Here is a 20,560-nt window from a genome sequence, read left to right as displayed (position 1 = left end):
TGTAAGCTTCAGTTTGAAAAAGAATGCCCTTGGGCAATGTGCCTATGTCTTGTGGCGTGGCTAATACTGGACAGGGCCTGGGAGAAGCGTCCAGGCGCACAAGAGTGTGCAGGGACACCTACCACCCAGGCATCCGGGTGGACTAATTCAGTCCCATCCATCTCTTTGCCTCCCGGCCCAAGTGAGGAGTAGCTTGTGAGTGCTGCTCTGCTGTCCCCTCTGGTGGGTACACCGAAAACACGGCTTTGTCCCAGCTCTAAAGTTGGAGGCAGTCTGAGGAAGAACTCTTCTGTAGAGTGAGCAGAACTAGGAGATGCCACCGTGCCCACCTCTGGAGTAGGCCTTGCAGTGAAAGATTTAAATTCTAAATTGGATTATGATATTTAAAAATGCTTAGACTAAGTGCAGAACCTCTCCCAGGTACCCTGACCCCGAAAAGGAAAGCCAAGAAATGATAATGAGTAAACGCCCAGCAGACTACAGACAAGCCACTCTTGGCCAATGGCCAGGCGAGCCCCCTGGGCACACATATCGGAACAACCTATTTATTTTAAGGCTGTTTTTACTCCGTATGCCCTGAGGCTTATTTCTAAATGTCACTAGTTCGGCCTCTCTGACATTCTTCCTTCAGGTCTAAACAAATGATTGGACCATAATATGCAACTGCTTACTAAGTTGCTCTTAATTTTTTTAAAATTATTTTAACTCAATTTTGAGCTATATAACCACAAAAGAAAAGAACGAAATCAGCAAACACTATTTTCGAGAAACTGATAGGCCCTTCACATCATTTAAAAGTGTTTTTTTCCTCTTTCACTAACTGGCGACATCCCCCTTTCTCTAAGGTACATAACACTGTATTACTACACGGTGACAACTTCTACAGAAACAAAGGTGGACAACAAATCTTGGGAAAGCATATGTCACAGTAAGGAGAAAGGTCTTTTTTTTTTCCATAATCATTCTGATGCAATCGTTAACACGTCCCTGAATAACATGTTAGATACTTCTTCGCCCAGAAAATTTACCTTTTCTTCTCCAACTGGTTTGGCTACAAATGTCGAGAAAGCCACACTAACAAGTTTCTCAATACCAGTGAACATGTCCTGTACTATGACCTTGATGCTGATCTAAAACGAAAAGAAAAAAAAAAGTCAGTAAACAGCCATCCAGATAACACACGACATTGCAGCAATGAAGCCCTTTATCATTCTTTTGTTTTTCAATAAAATCAGCATTTTTTTTTAAAAGATTTTATTTGTTTGACAAAGAGACAGCCAGCGAGAGAGGGAACACAAGCAGGGGGGGTGGGAGAGGAAGAAGCAGGCTCATAGCGGAGGAGCCAGATGTGGGGCTCGATCCCATAACGCTGGGATCACGCCCTGAGCCGAAGGCAGCCGCTTAACGACTGAGCCACCCAGGCGCCCCTAAAATCAGCATTTTAATTTACTTTTAAGCAACACTGTTCGTTCAGTGATTTTCCATATAATTAAAAAATAACTTCTTTCTGATTATAGAAAAATACGTATTTACCATGGAAAGTTTGGTAAACATAAAAATAGATAAAAATGGAATCTGACTATCCAGAGCAAATATTATGAGCAATCCCTCCACCCAGACTAATAATTACTAACGTTTAGGTGAATTTTCTTCCAGTTTTATGTGTATGTAAATATATACATAGAGTTCTCACACTGTATTTATAGCTTTATATTATAATTTTAAAAACTGACACTATCTGACAAGCATTTTCTAATCCCATCATTACTAAATATTCTTTTGAAAACAAGATATTCATGAACGCCTTGCAGATCATTAGAGAGATGTACCAAAACTTTTAAAAATCTTTAGTCTCTCAGTTTTATAATGTGGACAAAATGGCATCATGTTATCTGTAGCTTTGTTTCCTTTTCTTGGAGTTTTATTTTTCGGGAATGGCAAGAGGTGGCTGAGACACTATGGTGACACCACAATGGACTGGATTTCCCTATGGGAAGACGTCTGAAGCTTAGGTCCTGCGGCTTTCACTTCGTAGAAGGGTTGGTAAACTCAGGAATCTGTCATTAGATTTTGGCTAACAGACACTTGCCCCACATATCCCTGATAAGTAACACGATCTTCTCGGAATCATGGGCCACCTTGGGCATCTTAGCTTAGCACTGTGTTATCAAAGACAGAAGAGCTGTTTCTACGTCTTCACGTATGAAGATACCTCACATATAAGAAAATTCAATAATCCATGATTCATTTTATGACACTTACCTTATTAGTACAAAGGAATATTTGCATGGTAACACCTCAGTTAACTCAATGGTGATTAACCAAATTTAAGCCATCCATTTTCAACCCCACAATTCTAGAGAGATAAAACACGTTCTGAACACCGTCTTCCGTTACAACAGTTAACAGAGTTAAGTCAGCTTGCAATTACATTCTGTGAAAACGACTAGAAAAACTGAACCAAGTACAGGAAGCAACTATTTTCACACATAAGGTAGCACACAATGCAGAACTGTGAGCCCCAAGGAAGAAGGAAACAGATAAGAGGAGCACTTGAATTTCCTGGGCGCTCGGCCTGAAGGTAATTCCCAGACTATGGCCAAGGAGGGGAAACTGAATCTTGCCAACGTGAGGAGCCAGAAATCAAGGACACCAAGGCAGCTGAGATGTGTGGGCAGTGTCCCAGAAAGAAGGGGGCTACAAAAGGAAAGAACGCCAGAAATCTGCCCATGGTCCTGTTGAGTGTTTGAGCGCCACCGGTCCGGGCATGCGTAGGGTAGAAGCTCACAAGGCCAGACAAGAGCACCTTCTGGGGCTGGAGAGCAGGAGCGTGAGCAAGAACTCACACAGCGTGCGGAAGCTGGCATCGCCTCCAGCCAAACCTCACTGCATACACAGCACACTCGGAGACCGCCGAAGACCTCAACCGGGAAGAGCGGCTAAATTAGCGCGAGGCGAGGCTAAGATTTGCTTTCCTTAGGATTCGAAATCTGTGCATTTATTTATTTATTTACTTACTTACTTTTTAAATATTTAGAGAGAGAAGGCAAGCAGCTGGGAGGGGGAGGGGGAAAAGGACAGGGAGGGAGAGAGATCTCCAGCAGACTTCCTGCTGAGCGTGGAACCTGACAGGAGGCTTGATCCCACAACCCCGAAATCATGACCTGAGCCGAAATCAAGAGTCGGACCCTTAACCGACTGAGCCACCCAGCGCCCTAGACATCTGTGCTTTTAAACTCACTGGGTTTTCTTTTTTAGTTTTTAGTCGAATTTCCTTTGGAAATTCCAGCTGGGCTAGGAACTAGAAGGAAAAAGAGCTATTACCCATGGTTGGGCTGAATATAAAGAACAGCAGTAGCCCTCAGGTGAAAGGCCAAGCCCAGTGGCTACCATGCGGCAAAAGTCAGGAGCCCACAGCCAAGAAAGCATCATCACAACTGTTGAGAGAGCTGGTTTTCAACACAAACATTTCTCTTCTGATTTCAAGTGTTTTGTGCTCCGTTCACAGGGATACAGGGGTAAAGCCATCACCATAGGTGTGGCTATTGCCAAATGGTTCTGCTGAGTAGGAATATGGGTTGAAACATGTCCCCCACCAAATCCAGTACCTTACAATGTGACCTTACTTTGGAAATAGGGTGGTTCAGATGTAATTGGTTAAGATGAGGTCACACCAGAGTAGGGTGGGCACCGAATCCAATGTGACCAATGTCCTTGTAAAAAGGGGGAATTTGGACGCAGACACACACAGCATGAGAACAGTACGTGAAGATGAAGGCAGAGATAGGGGTGATGCAGGAGAAGCTGAGGAACTCCAGAGACTGCCAGCAAATCACCAGAAGCCAGAAGAGAGCCTGGGGCACTTTCTCTTGCACAGTCCTCAGAAAGAGCCAACATCACCGATGCCTTGACTTAGGACTTCTAGCTCCTAGAGCTGTGACACAATACCATTCTGTTGGTTAAGCCACCTAGTCCGTGGGGCTCTCTGATGGTAGCCCTGTCCCTTCCTGTCTTCTGGATCCAGAGATCAAAGGGACTGGTACTACCCAACCTAGAAGGTGCAACAGAGGATCCAGTAACTCCTTTCCTGCTACTTTCACCTGGACAGCGATTTCAAAAGCCTCTGAAAATGTTGCTTTCACAACTGTGGTAAAGAAAGTAAAACCAAGTGGATGTAGAAGAAAAATGTTCTAAACTTCCCTTCTCACTTCAGTAACTCTGCCTTTCAAAAACCAGCTAATTATGGGGCTTAGTTTCCAATAGAAGGTGAAGAGATGGAGAACAAGTGTAGTCAGAATAAAGAAATAAAACCCATACCTTGCAAAGAACAAAGAGGTATCCTTCTCCCTTGTGTGTTTACTTTCTGTGTGTCCTTCTCTATAAAAATAGTGCATCTCATCACATTTAATTTTAGTAGCAGAGTTGACTGGGAAGCACAAGGTTCTTATTATTTACCTGTGAGCCTGACTACAGATTCAAGGGCCTTCTGAAATTCAGAATCTCATGAACTCCAAGTTATTCCAGACCTCCTCCTCTGCCTTCTGTATACAATGAAGCACCAACAGTCAGAAGAAAAGGGGTCACTTACCTCCATGCTTGTGCTGAACGCTCTGGTAACTTTTGCTTTGATGGTTATAACTTGTCCAACTCTAGTTACAAAGAGAGGGACGGACTTTAGTAATCCTAGCACATCTCATTTCAGACTTAAAGATTCACTTAAATGCATGTGCCATAGAGGAGTCCCCCCATATCATGCTGATATGTTCATACATGAAACCTCAGGTTAATGATAACAGAAAAAAAAACAGCTGTAAGAACAGATGCCAATCACTGTAAGCCACATGTATGTTAGCTGACTACTTCTATTCAAACAGAAAAGGGCCTTTGCAAAGGTGGTGTGCAAAATGACTTCCAAAATCTGCAAAAGGTACTTTGATTATATCATAGCTGCTTCCTTAAGAGAAGTTAAAACAAATACACAAGCCTACCTATACAACTGACATTTATTTTTTAAATGTTTGTTCACAAATAATGGATAAACATACCAACAAGCAAGCGAGCAAACTGATCAACTTCACCAGGTTTACATGGACTCCCAGGATTGCTGGAGGATCCATTCACTCTCCACGATTACAGGAATCCTGGTCATACAATCTGAAATTGTTCCAGACCTTTTGTGTTCAGGCCCCCCAGTTACCTCCTGTTCCTTTACCTCACCTTAAGGGTCTACCCAATGTAAGCCTCCTCGATTTTTCTCCCTTACTTTCAAAGTTAAACTACACTCTCCCTTTTCTTCTCCTTACTCTTCTGTTTCAGTGGAATAAAGATAGGTCTCTTCCAGACCTCTTTCTGTACCTGTGCCCTTGACACACCCCCTCATTACCTTTCCTCCCTACTGCGGCCTGCTTAGCTCTTTCCTCTTTTCTACCCGCAATCTCTGCCGTGTTCCTGACTTCTTATCAGTCTGTGCAAATGCTCAAGACCTCTTGTTTTTAACGATCTTTCTCTCAAGCCTATTCTATCTCAACATTTTTTCTCTTCTCCTCCATATTCAAACTTCCTAAAATACTCCTTTCTTTATCTAACTCATGTATTTAGGAAATGTTTACCGAGTTACAACTAGTCCTGGCATTAAGCTAAGACCTCAGGATACAGTGATGAGCAAGATAAGGTTGCTGACTGCAAGGATACCAGTCTTTGCTTGGGACACCAGTATGCAGACAGATGAAGTACAATGCTATGAGATTTTTTGAAAAAGAAAGGATCGAGTATTACAAAAGCACCCATAAAGTAGAGGCTAATTCAGAAAGTTGGGAAAGGAGTCAAAGAATAGGTGATGTTTAAGATGAGTCTTCCAAGATGAGGATTTTACCAGGGGCTGAAGTTTGAGGGCTTTGTTTCCCATTCATTTCTCAGCTGCTCAAATATGGCTGTTGCCTCCACATCTCACTTCTGATCCTTCCACAGTCACTTCCTAACAGTTAAATCCAACGTCTCATCTCATTTAATGTCTTTCTTCAGGAGGCTTTCTCTTCCCTTGGATTTCAAAACAGTGTTCTCTCTTCTATCTCAGTTTCCTTCACTGATTTCTCTTCCTTAATCCATCCCTTCAGTGTAGACCTCTCCTAAATTTCTGTCTTTTGTCCTATTCTCTTCTCACTTCACCCTCTTCCTAGAACACCTTGTTCTTTGTCCATGATCCTGTCATCTTTATAGAAATGATTCTCAAATCTACATCTTTAGCGTGGACCTCATTCTTGAAATTCAGAGCCATATTTCCAAATTTCTCTCAACAGATTCAACTAATAGTCCTGGAGGCTCTACTAGGCTTGGTGTCAGCTACCTCCACACACATCACCCAATTTATCTTAATCTCCATATCCAGCACATGCAAACCCAAATCAATTTTCTTTTTTCCTTGTATTTCTTCCTTGTAAACTTCCTAGCTCTGTTTGGTAAAGTTTCTAGGAGAGATTCACAGTAATAGTGCCAGGCGGCGTTACAGTCCCTCTTCAAAGCTACAAAAGTACTTTGTACTCATCAACTACTAAAATCTTATGCCTCTCTGTCAGTCAGACTTGAGGGGGGAAAGCACAGGCCACTTTTGTCTCTTCTGTGAACCCTATTCTGCCTTTAAAAGTAGGGGAATTCCAGGAGCAACTGGCTGGCTCAGTCGGTTGAGTGTCTGACTCTTGGTTTCAGCTCAGGTCACGATCTCAGGCTCGTGGGGTTGAACCCTGTGTTGAGCCCCACGTGGAGCCCTGCACTGAGCCCCACACTCAGTGCGGAGTCTGCTAAGGGATTCTCTCTCTCTCCTTCTCCCTCTGCCCCTCCCCCATGTGTACTCACTCTCTAATAAATAAATGAATCTTCTTAAAAATATATAAATAAATAAAAGTAGGAGAATTCCAAAGAACCTGGTTGTCCACCAAACCAGACTCTCAACACTGAATGTCAAATGAATGGAATGACCAGAATTTCAACTAAATAAAACCAGTTTCATAGCACGGCATTCAAGGCCTTCTGTTATGCAGCCCCAGTCTACTGCTGGGGCATCACCTTTCTGCAGACCAGGCTTTTCCTGAGCACTTTCTGCTCCTTCTCACCCTTGTGCTTAGATTCTTACACATGCCATTATGTGAAGTTCTTTCCTATTCACCAGATGAAAATCAATACCTCATTTGAGGCACACATTAAATGCTACCCCTCTCATTGATTCTCCAGTCAAAATGTGCACCTTTTAAACTACCCCACAGGATGGAGTTTATATTTCGTCCTAGCCTTGCATCCTATCATGATTTCTATTTTGATGATTATGTATTTGTCTGACTCTCACCAGACTCAGTGACTGCTACACTCCAAAATTGTGCCGTCATCATTCATATATCCTACTGAGTCCAGAGCAGTACTTTTTGTATAGGCAATGAGAATTTTAAAAATATCCAATATGGGTTATAACCAAATTATACGGATTTCTATATGTAGCTTCCAATTTTCTCTTTTTATGGTTCAGGTCCCATGTAAAAAATACAAGAAGGTCCCTTTCCATGATGTTAGTGGCCACAAATCCTTTCTGATAACACAAACAAAAAATGGTGCAAAATGGAGCAAAATGGCAACCCACATTTCACTGATGAGGTTACTAGTTAAGTCCAATTTACAGAAGTTTGCAAACTATATAATAGATACTTTATTACAATATACTGTTGACATTCCTAAATTTAATAACGGTGCTTCTATGTAGTCCTAAATAAGTTTGGATTTGTAGTAATTTGTAATTTTGCTGAGATACAAACACAAGTCAATTTGTTCTACTTCAGGAAAAATCACATAACTAGTATGTGAGCTTAGTCATTGTACCTTTATCTGCATTTGCAAGACTCTAGAATCTCCATAGCTCTTTCAGTGACACTCCAGCTGCCTGTGAGAACAACTACTGGGGAGCGTTCAGTAAAAGTTGCTGATCACAAACAGAAGCAGTGGGCCAGGGAAAGCACTGGATTAAGCATAAGAAGATCCAGGCTCAAAGCACCCTCTGTCCCCTGGTTTTGCTCAGGGCATTAGGCCTCAGTTTCTCATCGGTACAAAGAGAAAGCTGGGCTGAGCTATAAAGGTCTCTCCATGTCTGTGATTCTAATTCCTGCCAAAAATTTCTTCTGTCTCAAATTTGAAGAAGTAATTTCTTCATGTATGTGGTTTTATTTAACTTAATTTTGTTTGTATCTAAATAAATAAATGTCGAATAGATAAATGTAAACAGTGAGGCTGGAGAGACAGACTGAGCATCTCACTGGACAAGACTACTTAGGGCTTGAAAACTGCGGCAACTACCTCCATGGTCTTTGAGAACCATCCAAGACCAGTAACAGATGACCTTCTCACTTTCTTTTCCTTGTAAGTTACGTTATTGTCTTCAAGGATCAAGATATTCAGGGAAAAACAAAAAACAGTGATACAAACATAAAATCAAATAAATTAAGTAAAACCATATAATCCTAATTTATTACAGGTATTAGTATAAACTCTTTAAAAAACAAATAATTCTTAATTCTATCCTCTGGAAAAAAACTAGAAATGACCAACACTTTATAAATGAGTACGTTTTCTGCCCTAGCTGTGATCTCTACTTACTATTTCTTTTGAAGAAATTTATGACTCTAAGTTTTTGTAAGGAAATATAAAAGATGAGCCCACCTTGTCATACCAGAAAGCAAAGGAGTTATGAAAGACGTCTAACTTTGCGGTTATGTCCAAAGAACTTAGGAGCCAAGCTGAAGAAGCTCCCACTGTTCAAAGATGAGGCAGTTTGAGCATCCATAAGAATAACCACATCCAAACTGAAATGTATCAGATACGTTAAAGTCCATGGGCTTATAATGATACTAAATAAAGGGAAAGAATTAAGCCTGTCTTTCCTGGACAAACTTTATCTAAGGGTAACCAATGATTAATGAGAGAAACGCTCTCTCTACATCAATGTTTGAGAAAATAAATGAAGAAGAAATGGTAGGACTGGCATATCACCATTTTACCAATATCTAATGAAATAATGTTCTAGGTAATGATCATCAGACATCATATGCTCTTGACAAGAACCAGCTTTACCAAAATATCAAAACTTCATCAAATCAGTTTTTAGATGTAACTATCGTTTTACAAGAAATACAAAGAATGGGTAAGCAATTTAAAGAGGGATACAATGAGCAAATACTAAATGTGGTGAACTCTATAGGACAAATGACTTTTTTCTTTAAAAAATACACTACGAGAAAATTATATGTTAAAAGACTTATCAACCATATTGAATCCTGATTCAAGAAAACAATTAATTTAAAAAATATATTTTCTGAGACCACCGGCAATAACTATTTCAGTTAATGGTATTGTGATTATGTTATTATGTTTTCTAAAAGAGCCCTTACCACACAGAAATATATAATCAAATATTCACAGATGATGCCTGAGATTTCCTTCAAAATAATCCAGGCGTGAGGGGGAGTATGGAGAGGTGCTGATAAAACAAGAGTGTCCCCAAGTTGATCACTGTAGTTGGGTGATGGTCCTTGGGGATATACTATACGAATCTCTCTACTTTTGTGTATGTTTGAAATCTTTGTTGATCTTGAGATTTTCTGCAATAAGAGATGGTAAAGCACACACACACTCCCACACATAATATGTTTTTCATAATTTAACATCTGTATTCAGATGAATTAATGTTTACCCAACAACCTAATATAAAATTCACCATCCTAGACCTACTTATTATCATTAATTATTCTTCTAGTAGAGGAAGAAGCCATGAAGAAGCAGCTCATAGAAATCCTGCTGTCTCATACCAGAATGCATCTATTCAGAGAGCTGTTTCTCCACAAATCAGGACTATGAATTTACACTTAAACGTCTTAACTATAACTGTCCTGCAATTATTCTTTTACGGACTTACATGAGGTCAAATGTTATTTATTTTATTAACAAATTGGATCACTGACTCCAAATGAATAAGCCTAGGTGCCACAAATACATGTTGTAAATGAGCCAATAAGCCCAGGAGAAAGGTATGGTAGAGCGATGCCACGTACCTGGCTGTCTCCTCGAATTGTATGTCATCCACTGAGGCTGTAACACAGGAAACCCCAGCATGTCTTTCCGCTTCAAAAAACAGGTAAAAATGTGTTGCATTAGTAGTTATGCTTAAATATTTCAGCATAAGGGAAAAGAAATAAAAATTAAATGGGCTTATTCTAGTAACTCATCCTCTGGTTCAGTAAATTACCGCTGAGCCCACACTTGTGGATGATGTGGACCAAGAACAGTTCTTTCGCTCTGTAAGATGTATTTCTACTGCATGGAAATTACTGTACTTTCTTCTAAGTTTTAACTTACAGTGTCTTTGATTTGAAATTCAATACCTAGTATACCTAGCGACTGGAATAGCAACTTCAGTAATTTTCTGCCAACTTCAAATATTTTGTCAGATGCTACCCTTTTGTTTTAAAAACAACGCATTAAAGGGGCGCCTGGGTAGCGCAGTCGTTAAAGCGTCTGCCTTCGGCTCAGGGCATGATCCCGGCGTACCGGGATCGAGTCCCACATCGGGCTCCTCTGCTATGAGCCTGCTTCTTCCTCTCCCACTCCCCCTGCTGTGTTCCCTCTCTCGCTGGCTGTCTCTCTGTCACATAAATAAATAAAATCTTAAAAAAAAAAATAAAAAAAAAATAAAAACAACGCATTAAAGATGTATCCATTATGCCACATGACCAGAAGCTGCATATATTTAGACCAGTTAACATGTATAAGCACTGAACAGTACGGAGACCCTGAAATCATACCCCAAATCAGAGAGCAATTTCTCTGGGTATCAGAGAAATACCCAGTCTGTGTACAGACTAGGTATTTAGTCAATATTTACTGTTCATTATTACCAAATTCAGTATGCATGAATTATGTTGGAGACGAGAGTATGAAATAGGGTAGAATGAGGTTAAGGAAGAACCCTAGCTATTTCCATATTCCATGTCTGCCTTTAATTTGTTGAGGTGTTTTTTTTTTCCTGATTGCTGATTTTTATATAATTATATCAGAACTTATTCTCTTTAGGAAAAATGTGGACATGTGCTTCTGCCAGAATCTGATTTTGACAAACAGTCAGTTAAAGCCCAAATAGATTGCACTGGCTTTTTAGGAACTTTTAACCCCATTTTAATTTTGGAGACTTCACTTCTGCTGCCGCATTATGAAAGAGACAGTGAATTACACCGATGTTGTCTTCTTTGTGTGGATTACTTTAACTGCAATAATACTGACAGTGCGAGGTAAAGAGAGGCGTGAAAATACTCGAGAGCAGGTATTTAGAACACTCTTCCCTATAATCTAATCTGTAGAAAATCGGACATTTTGGTTTTACCGGTTGGAAATAACTGTTCTTCCAAATATGCACATAATATAAACTGAGTTACCAGAAAAGTAACCATAGCAGCACTGTGTGTGTGAGTGATGGAGAGGGGATGATTAGCTTCCCAGCTATTAAGTTCAATGACAGGAAGGGAATGTGAAAGTATGAGGCTCTAAAAATACTCAAGTTGGGCTCAACTGAATTCCGTGTATCAAACCTCTGTTAAATTCCTACTGATCTCCAGACACTGAGCTGAGTCAGTCCTATCTCTTACCAAGCTCACTTGGTGGCAGTTAGAGAGCCAGCCATCGTCGGTGCCCTTCTAGAGCTTAAGATTTCCAGAGAACTACTGGATCCTTGCAAATATATGCTATAAAACATTGACTAAGGAGTACCTAATAGACATTTGTTCCACTTACCTGACATGAAGGAGCATGAGTTTATTAAACTATTCTCGTTAAGAAAGTGTTACCATGTATGTCAACATAAGTGACAAATTTTGAACGATTTAAATGATAACTAAAGTGAAATAATCAACAAGCTTAAATTTTTATTGTATATACCAAGCACCTATTATATATATACACACACACACACACATACATATATATATATAAAATATATCTATTATATATAATTATGGCACTACACTAGATTGAGATTATGAACAAACATTATCATAATAATAGTTACCATTTATTAAACACTTCTTATTGACCAGGCACTGAGCTAAGTATTTATGTATGTCAGTTAAATGAGGTTGGTACTATTATTAGTTTAATTTTACAAATGAGGAAATTTAGGCTTACAAAAATTGACTCCATTGTTCTAAATAGTGATTTTGACTATAGAAGCAATAGGAACTCTCAGAAAAGGGCAGTCAAGGAACACTCTTAGAGAAGTGCTTAGCTAAATATGGGCGCCAGAGGCTCAATAGCCATGGTTTACACTATAGACTTTTAAGGGTCATTAATCAAAAAGAAAAAACAAAAATATGGGGAAACAAAACACAGGACCACAGTTTTTACATGTGATTCTATGCAATTGTCTTATTTTGTTTACAAGTGTGTCATCTATGAATTCAATAGGACCAACTTGCTCTGATTCTTGATTTTGATTGTCCTTCACACAATACACCAATAAAAGTGGAGAAACTCTAAAGCTATTGCTGATTTTGTGGAGAAACTGAGAGAAGCTGGGAACAGCAGCAGACTAGCTAAGTGGTTGTAATCCAGGTATGAGATGATGATTGATTAAAATGGTGCTATCTCCATTCATTCATTCCTTTAACTAATGTTGACTAAATACCTGTGGTATGTTAGCCTCTATGTAAGGGGCTGGCAATATAAAACAGCCATGATTGTTCTCACAGAGTGTAGTGGAGAAGTCAGGGATTAATAAAATGAATAAGTAATAACAAAATGAATTAAGTGCCCTGAGGAAAACATGATTTTTATGGGAGTTGTAACTGAGAAACCAGACCTAGGTGGGGTGTCAGGGAAGACCCATGTGGAGGGGATGCTTCAGCAGAGATCTGAAGGATGATTAAGACTAAAATAGATGTGTTGAGGAGAAAGAACACAGAAAAGGTGAGCACAATGAGCAGAACAACAATTACAAAGATCCTGATCAAGGTCTTTGAGGATAAAATGCAGAAAGCAAGAGGGGTGCCTGGGTGCTCAGTCGGTTAAGCGTCTCTTGATTTTGACTCAGGTCATGATCTCAGGGTCGTAAGATCGAGCCCTGACTTGGGCTCCACATTCATCATGGAGTCTGCTTGAGATTCTCTCTTTCCCTCTCCCTCTGTCCCTCTCCCCACTCAAGTGTGCACACTCTCTCTAATAAATAAATAAATAAATAAATAAATAAATAAATAAATAAATAAATAAAATCTTTGGGAAAAAATGCAGAAAGCAAGAAGGAGAGCTAGTAAGGCTGAAGAGTTGGCTGAGAATGGACTATGCACAGGGCCTTGAAGTTCTTGGTTGACAGTTTCATAATTATTATGAAAGATATCCAGATCTTCTGGACTCCAATGTTCTGATGAGGTCAGAAGTAATTCTAATCATTGTTCTCCTAGGTATAGCATAGTGTTTTCCTCTGCCTGCTTTCAAGATTTTCTTTTCATTATAGTTTGCCTGTGATGTACTTAGATGTGAGCTGTTTTAGTATTAATCTTGCTTGGTATCCTATGATCTTCTTAAATCTGTAGATATATGTCTTTCATCACATGTGGGAAAATTTCAGCTACTATTTCTTTAAATATTTGTTTTATGTTTCATACTTTTTCTCATCTCTTTTGGGGCTCCAATTATAAGTATGTTACATCTTTTGAAGTATTTTTTCATAAATCTCTGTTCATTTTTGAAATTCATTTTTTCCCTTTTCTTCAGACTATATAATTTCTATTGTCCATTTTTATGTTTATTCACTCTTAGTCTCCTCCATTCTGCTGTTAAGCCTATCCAGTGAATTTTTTTATTTCAGATACTGTAATTTTTCAATTCAGGAATTTCCACTTGGTTCTTTTTTTAGTTTCTATTTCTCTGCTGAAACTTATTATCTTCTCATTCTTTATGATCACAGTTTTTATTACATCCTCAAGCATAGTTATAAGAGCTGCTACAGAACTGCAGAAGCTTAATTCTAGCATGTGGGTCATGTAGGGATTGATCTCCATTATCTTTTCACTTAAGAATGCATCACATTTCCCTGTTTCTTCGTATTTCAAGTAATTTCTAACTGTATCGTAGCCATTGGGAGTCATACATTGTAGAAATTGTGGATTCTTACATGTTCCTCTGAAGAGTACTGTTTTGTTTTTTTCAAGTAAGCAGTTAACTAAACTCAAACTATAAAAATCTTGTTTCCCGAGAGGTTGGGATAGCCCTTTTCAGTTCTTTTGGCATTATCTAGGAAGGTTGGAGTTTCTCCTATCCATACATGATTCAAGGTTCACCAGAGATTTGAGCAAAAAAACATAGATTTTAGGGCTCTGCCTCTCTGGTTCACTCCTTTCGTGAATTTTCCTCCTCATATTTCAGTAGCTGTGTTCTTCCCAAATCCTCTGGCTCTTTGAACAAGCAAGTCTGTGGGTTTTCCATCAGAAATTTAGCTGGCAACAGAATGGAATCTTTCTTCTGACTTAAAGTCATTAAAAAATAAAAAAACAAAATGAAACAGAGAAAGCTAGTACCACTCTCTTCTTCTAAGTGTTGACTTCCAAATGTTCTAAATCTGCTTTTGCTCACTTGTCAGTTGCCATAAGTAGCTTTTATTTAATGTTTTTTCCAGAGTTTATAGTTGTTATCTATGCGACATTTTTTTTTTTCTGATAGGAGATACTTACCATGCTAGATACTTATAGCCCTTGATAAGGAAGACAATGGGGGAAGATAAACAACGTATGATATGATCAGATCAGCACTTTCAAAAAATACTTCAGATGCAGCATAGAGAAGAGACCAGAATCAATGGTGAAGATCAGTTTAGAAGCCACTGCTGAAGTTCCCATGAAGGGTGATGGGAGCTTGGCCTAGGTGGTGGCAATGGAAGCACAGCAAAGTGGTTGGGTTTGAGTGATTCCTTTAAGGTAACATTGTTCATGGGTTGAATATGTAGAGGGGGAAGCAAGGTAGAGAGAGGTATCAAGAATGGATGACTTCTAGATTTCTGACTTGCCCAACTGGATGGCTGGCATGCCATTCCTGAGAGAGTGAACCCTGGAAAAGATGCAGAGATGAAATAGAGGGAAATGTGACTTTGTGATATTTTAAAATAAGAAATGGATATAGAGGGTAGAGGATGCCTAAGATATGGCTTCAATCCTCTAGGCTCAAGGAACTAGAAAAATGGGACTACTGACAGAAATGAGGTTTAATGCCAAAATGACAGTGAACATATTAAATCTTTTTTTTAAATATTGAGAAGATATTTTAGAATCTAGCAGTGCCTGAGAGTCATGGCTGTGCCCTGGGGGCTATGACTATATGATCATTATTTATCATAGTAAGTGGCTGCAAGGAGTGCTGGTCAATAAGGAACTCTGCCTGGGAAAAAGGCAGGAAAAGCAGTGTTTGTATTATTGATATTATATAAAGTAAAGCACTATGGTACAGCATTTCTCTGCCACAGATTCCGTTACACCTTGGCTAAATAACGTCCCTTAAGAATGTGGTGCTTCTCACGTGGAGTGTTTAACACAGGTATTTACGTGTGTCCAAACTAACTGTATCTTCTTTTTTTTAAAGGTTTTATTTATTTGACAGAGAGAGAGGCAGCGAGAGAGGGAACACAAGCAGGGGGGCTGGGAGAGGGAGCAGCAGGCTTCCCGCTGAGCAGGCAGCCTGATGCGGGGCTCAATCCTAGAACGCTGGGATCATGACCTGAGCCGAAGGCAGCCGCTTAACGACTGAGCCACCCAGGCGCCCCAAACTAACTGTATCTTAAAGGTTTCTTTAATATTGTATTGTTAGTAATATAACTATTCATCCAGAGTAATTGGCTATCAGTTGAATCAGTCTACGGCCTGAGTTTCCAAAGAAATTTTTGTGACAGGTGCAGGACGCCAACTGTTTATCCTTTACAGGACAGAGGTACTAAGTGAGGTAACTGAAAGTCACTTCAATATTCACATAATATATTCAGTTTCCTTGGCAACAGGCATCATTATTATTAGCAACCTCAGTGATTTTTACACTTCTCTTAGATGTGATTTTATATTCATGCTTCCATTATTTATGTATTATAATCGACCTCAAATACTGATAAAAACTTAAGACAGAAACCAAACAGACCTATCAACAAACAGAAAACAAACAAGCAGATTGGCATAAATAAATGACTAAATTTTGTGGGTCGTTAACACATGGGGAATTAGAACCCTACTGATGCAGTGAGAAAAGCAGGGTTCTGTAATCGTCTGGGCTTTTCTTTTGTCCTCTGTAAAATAAGAGTCCCAAGATACACGATCTTAAACTCCTTCCAGCTCTAGTATTTTATCCTAACATATTTTCCTTCAAAATGTACATTTGCTGAGTCTGTTAAGAGCCATATGCAAAGCCTGACTTCATTTTAGAAATGAGATTCCAAGTTCTGGACCCATCCATCACCGACCTACCCATCCACAAAAGCAGGAGGTTTTATTTAGAGCTTACTAAGCACGGAGAACTAGCTTTAGTTCACATGCTCATTAGTTAGGCAAGAAATAAAGAGGTGAACATATCAATACACAAAATAATTACAGATTGTGCTACGTGGTATGAAGGAAATAGGGCATTGTGATAACACTGCTGAAAGGATACAAATGTAAACAGGAGACCAAGAAAGACTTCTCTGAGAAAAGGATATTTAAGTTGCGATATAATGACGGAAAGGGCCAAGAGAAGAGCATAATAATAAAATGAGAAGGAGGTGCAAAGGTCCTGCGAAGAGACTTAAATAAGGTGTGGTAGCAACAAACTGAATGCAGGAGCACGTAGGAGAAGTGTGTAATCTCCTCTCAAACCAGACATTAAAGAGATTTGCAGAAATGTAAACTAATACCATGCCTCTAAGTATGTCTTTATTATAGTTGAAAATATAGTTGTTTTTCAATAAAACTACGTCATGGGTTTATTCTTGTTCTTCTAAATGAGTTAGTTTTTAAAGATTTCAAATATGGTAAGCATCAACAAAAATAACCCACATAAACTAAAGCTCTCGGGGTCCTCACTTATTTAATGAAGTAGTCCTAAGACTAAAACGTTTGAGAATCACTGGTCTAGGTCATTCCCAGTGTTGGAGGAACTAGCTCAGTCCTTACGGTCCGCAGCTGCACAGGGCTCACGAGTGTAAACACCCGCTCCTTCCTTCTCTCTCCTCACTGACCCCGGGTCCAGCAACGGGGTCGGCTGGGGCGCCGAGCGTCGGCTTCCGCACTGGAGTGGGTCGGCCCGCACCCGGGTCCTCGGGAACCCCCCTTTCCCGACCCCCGCCGTCCCACACCCCCGCATCCCAGCCCGCGCGCCAGTTCCCAGACACCCCCTAACGCATCGAGCCCCCTCTCCCCGACCACCACACGCGCGCCAGACGCCTTCCGGCCCCCACAGCACCCCTCCCCGCCAGCCCCCTACCCGCCAAGCAGGCGGTGGCGTCGATCCACTTGAGCAGCTGCCCGGCGCTCAGCTCGCCGCGCGGGTTGGCGTGCGCGGGCTGGACGGCCTGGCTCATGCGCACTTCTCCGGGCGCCGAGCGCTCCATGGCCCGGCCGGCAGCGAAGACCCCGGGCCGAGGGCGTGGAGCCGGGTGAGGCCGCGCTGAGCCCGCCCCCGTTCGGCAGGGCACCGGCGCCGCCCGCCCCCCTGGCCCTGAATGCTGCTCCCAGGTGACCGCCAGGGCCCGCCGGGTGCACGCGGAGGCGGGATTTGGGGTGCCGACAATGGCACGCGGAGGGCGAAACAGAACGCTCTTCTGTCTCGGAGGAGGCCACATCCGGGGCCCGGAGGCTGGCAAAGCTGGGAACGGCCCGAGTTTCTTACCTGTGAGGGGAGGATAGCAGCACCTACGTCAGAGGACTGTGGGAAGAATTAAATGAAGTAACGTAGGAAATTCGTAGCCTGTTCCTGGCTAAGATGATACAGGTGTTTGCTAAGTCAGCGAAGTTAACATCCGTCTGAAGAACCTGACAGCCATGGGAGGTTAAGGACTGATTAGTTAAATGCTGTCCAGAGAATGGGGACTTTGGCTTTAGAAGCCGGCTTTCAAGTATTTGACTACCTCCCCCCCCCCCCCGCCCCCGGCTGTTGAGGGCCAGATACAGTGGGGGCTCACTTCTCAAGCCCTAGTTCCAAATACACCTTCTGATTCTTAGGATGTTATCATAGCTCCCCAAAGCCCTGTGTTACTGATCATTTTGTTATGAAATCACCCCCACTACCCAACAAATACACACACACAAACACATGCGCGCGCGCGCACACACACACACACACACACACACACACAGTGCTGATGTTTGCAGGCTCATCAGAGTCACTCAAAGAAAGGCAATCTTTTGGTTTTAATCTAGAGAATTTAAGATTAGAAACTGTCACCTCACTATTAATGATCCCAGCAAATCCCAAGACACTCTCATCTTTATAGAAGACAAAATCTAGAATATTAAATGAGAATTTTCATTCTTAGCTGTTAACACATAAAAGCTGTTACACTTCCTAGAGCTGAAATCAGTGACTTTACAAAGCCGTTCTCATTAAGGAAACGGAGACAGCAGAAAACCATCCAGCATAGAATCCATTCCTAGCGACTGTATTGTTGGGGCGGGCTGCACCTGGGACAGCATTTACAGGTGAAGAGAGGGAAGCCTGGAGAGAGGAAGCAACCCGACAGAGGAGCAGCTAGGGAAGTAGCAGCACCTGGTTGGAGCTCAGGGCTCCTGACTGTCCAGAGCAGCTTACCACAAAACCTAATCGACTCCAGCAAATTGGTGACGCTTTCTCATCCCTCTGCAGCCTGCCAAGCCCCAGCCTAGAGACAGCAGAATGGAGATTCTGGTCATTTTGCTTCTCCTTTTGAAGATTTTATGAAAGAGAAGAATGACCTCAACATGGCCTTAACAACTGTAGGATCCTCTGTGGGTAGGTTGCGGTCCCATACAAGTATAAATACAATTTGGATGCCCTGTTAGGCAAGCATTAAGTTTGGTTTTTATAAAAAGCATAAAAGCATAAAAATGACTTCTCACAACAAAGTAGAACTCGTGCCTCCAAGACAGTCCTCATATGCAATTATATCCTTATTTCAATAATAGTGTTATTACTCACATCCCCCCTCTTTGGAAAACATCTCTAGATTTCTTCATACCATTTTGGCAGATTCGATTATCGTTCAGCACATATTCATTCCGTCCACTGATAACTTCATGGGAGGCACTTACTAATGTTGGGCTAGGCCGCATGACTTGCTTTGGAATGGAACATGGGGAGGTAGGAGTGTATCAGTTCCAAGCCTCGCCCTTCAAAGCAGCACCTGTTCCTCTTCTTGGGAATGTGTGACCTCTGCCACGGGGAGACGATATGCCTGAGTAGCTTTCTCCAGCAGCATCTGGGGGCTATACTGACTTCACTCACTGCGGAGCCAGCCTGCCAAGCTGCAGACTTGCAGCCGACGCTAAGCCACCCAGCAGGCACGCAGACTCATGCATGAGACCTAACAACTTGTATGTCCTGTGATTTGGACATTATACGTTACACAGCAATAACTGATGGTGACATGTATGAATTTCATTTATTAATATTTTAGAAAGTTAATTAAATTACCAGAAATAGGGTTTGCATTATGTTGGTCTTCTCATTTTAGATTAAAAAAAAAAAAACGGCAACTAAAATGATATTATGTATATACTCATGAACTTGGTTTCTTGTAAACTAGAGGAATTTGTAAATATTTTAAGCATAGGTGTGAGAAGGTAGCTTTTCAGAGTGACTATCCAGAAGGGGACAGCTTGTGTTTGCATAGGTATGTGTGGGGATGTTTGATCCAAAAGCAGACAAGTTCACAAACTCACTATTGTGTTTTCTTATGTGTATTATCTCCTATTTAGATGTCCTTTGGTTATAGTTTCATATCTTTTGTTGGTTTCTCACTGATTTTCGTTTTCAGCCTCTGCCTGAAACTACTGTTCTTATGTTTTTGTGAATGGTCTCTTTTTCGCCCACACAATGAAAATGTCATCTGCATGTGTGAACATTTGCTGTATCCTTTATCTGTCAAGGATTTTTGCTATTATGTTTAAAGAAAAGGCTTCCATTTTCCATTTCTGTTTAAAGACATCCTTTGAAGATGAGCAGAATGTGAAGCCAGCTTGATTTTTTAAAGGTCATGCACAAGAGCAGGAAAGCAGATTGGGAGGAGTATGGAAAGTATGATAATCACTAGAATAATGAGAACATCTTTAGGATGTTGGAGTGGGAAGGAAACTGGACAGTCTAACCCCCTCATTCTGGAGATGAGGAAATGAAATGTTTGCCCTGGGTCACATTGCAAGGTAGCGGTCAGGCTTATAGAAACCTGAGAACAAGGAGCACAAAACGCAAGAAGAGAGATGGAAAAAGTATCTTCCCCAAAGCACACCCTCCAACAAGAATTTGAAAGCAAACAGTTTATTTGGGAGGAAAGGACAGAGAG

General features: G+C 40.9%; 1 protein-coding gene across 4 annotated transcripts in view; it reads right to left on the bottom strand.

The window, feature by feature from the left end:
• Window positions 1-18,037, bottom strand: part of ACOT12 (acyl-CoA thioesterase 12) — a 44,795-nt gene extending 26,758 nt beyond the window's left edge. For 2 of the 4 annotated variants that reach the window (XM_087862024.1, XM_045796368.2), the window contains exons 1-4: window positions 17,509-17,662; window positions 10,083-10,152; window positions 4,589-4,649; window positions 1,029-1,130 (exon numbers count right to left, since the gene is read on the bottom strand). In XM_087862024.1, the coding sequence (XP_087718150.1) occupies window positions 1,029-1,130; window positions 4,589-4,649; window positions 10,083-10,152; window positions 17,509-17,635 (360 nt within the window). In that variant the 5' untranslated portion in view covers window positions 17,636-17,662. Of the gene's footprint in view, window positions 1-1,028; window positions 1,131-4,588; window positions 4,650-10,082; window positions 10,153-17,508; window positions 17,663-17,913 lie in introns of those variants that run through there. The other 2 variants (XM_087862026.1, XM_087862025.1) reach the window with 2 other exon arrangements.
• Window positions 18,038-20,560: the final 2,523 nt, after the last annotated feature.

Source organism: Ursus americanus, chromosome 5 (genome assembly GCF_024610735.1).
Source record: "Ursus americanus isolate L20-20 chromosome 5, mUrsAme1.1.p, whole genome shotgun sequence".
NCBI lineage: Eukaryota > Metazoa > Chordata > Mammalia > Carnivora > Ursidae > Ursus > Ursus americanus.
The sequence above is the reverse complement of the archived record's forward strand: the minus strand, read 5'-3'. Positions and strand labels throughout refer to the sequence as shown.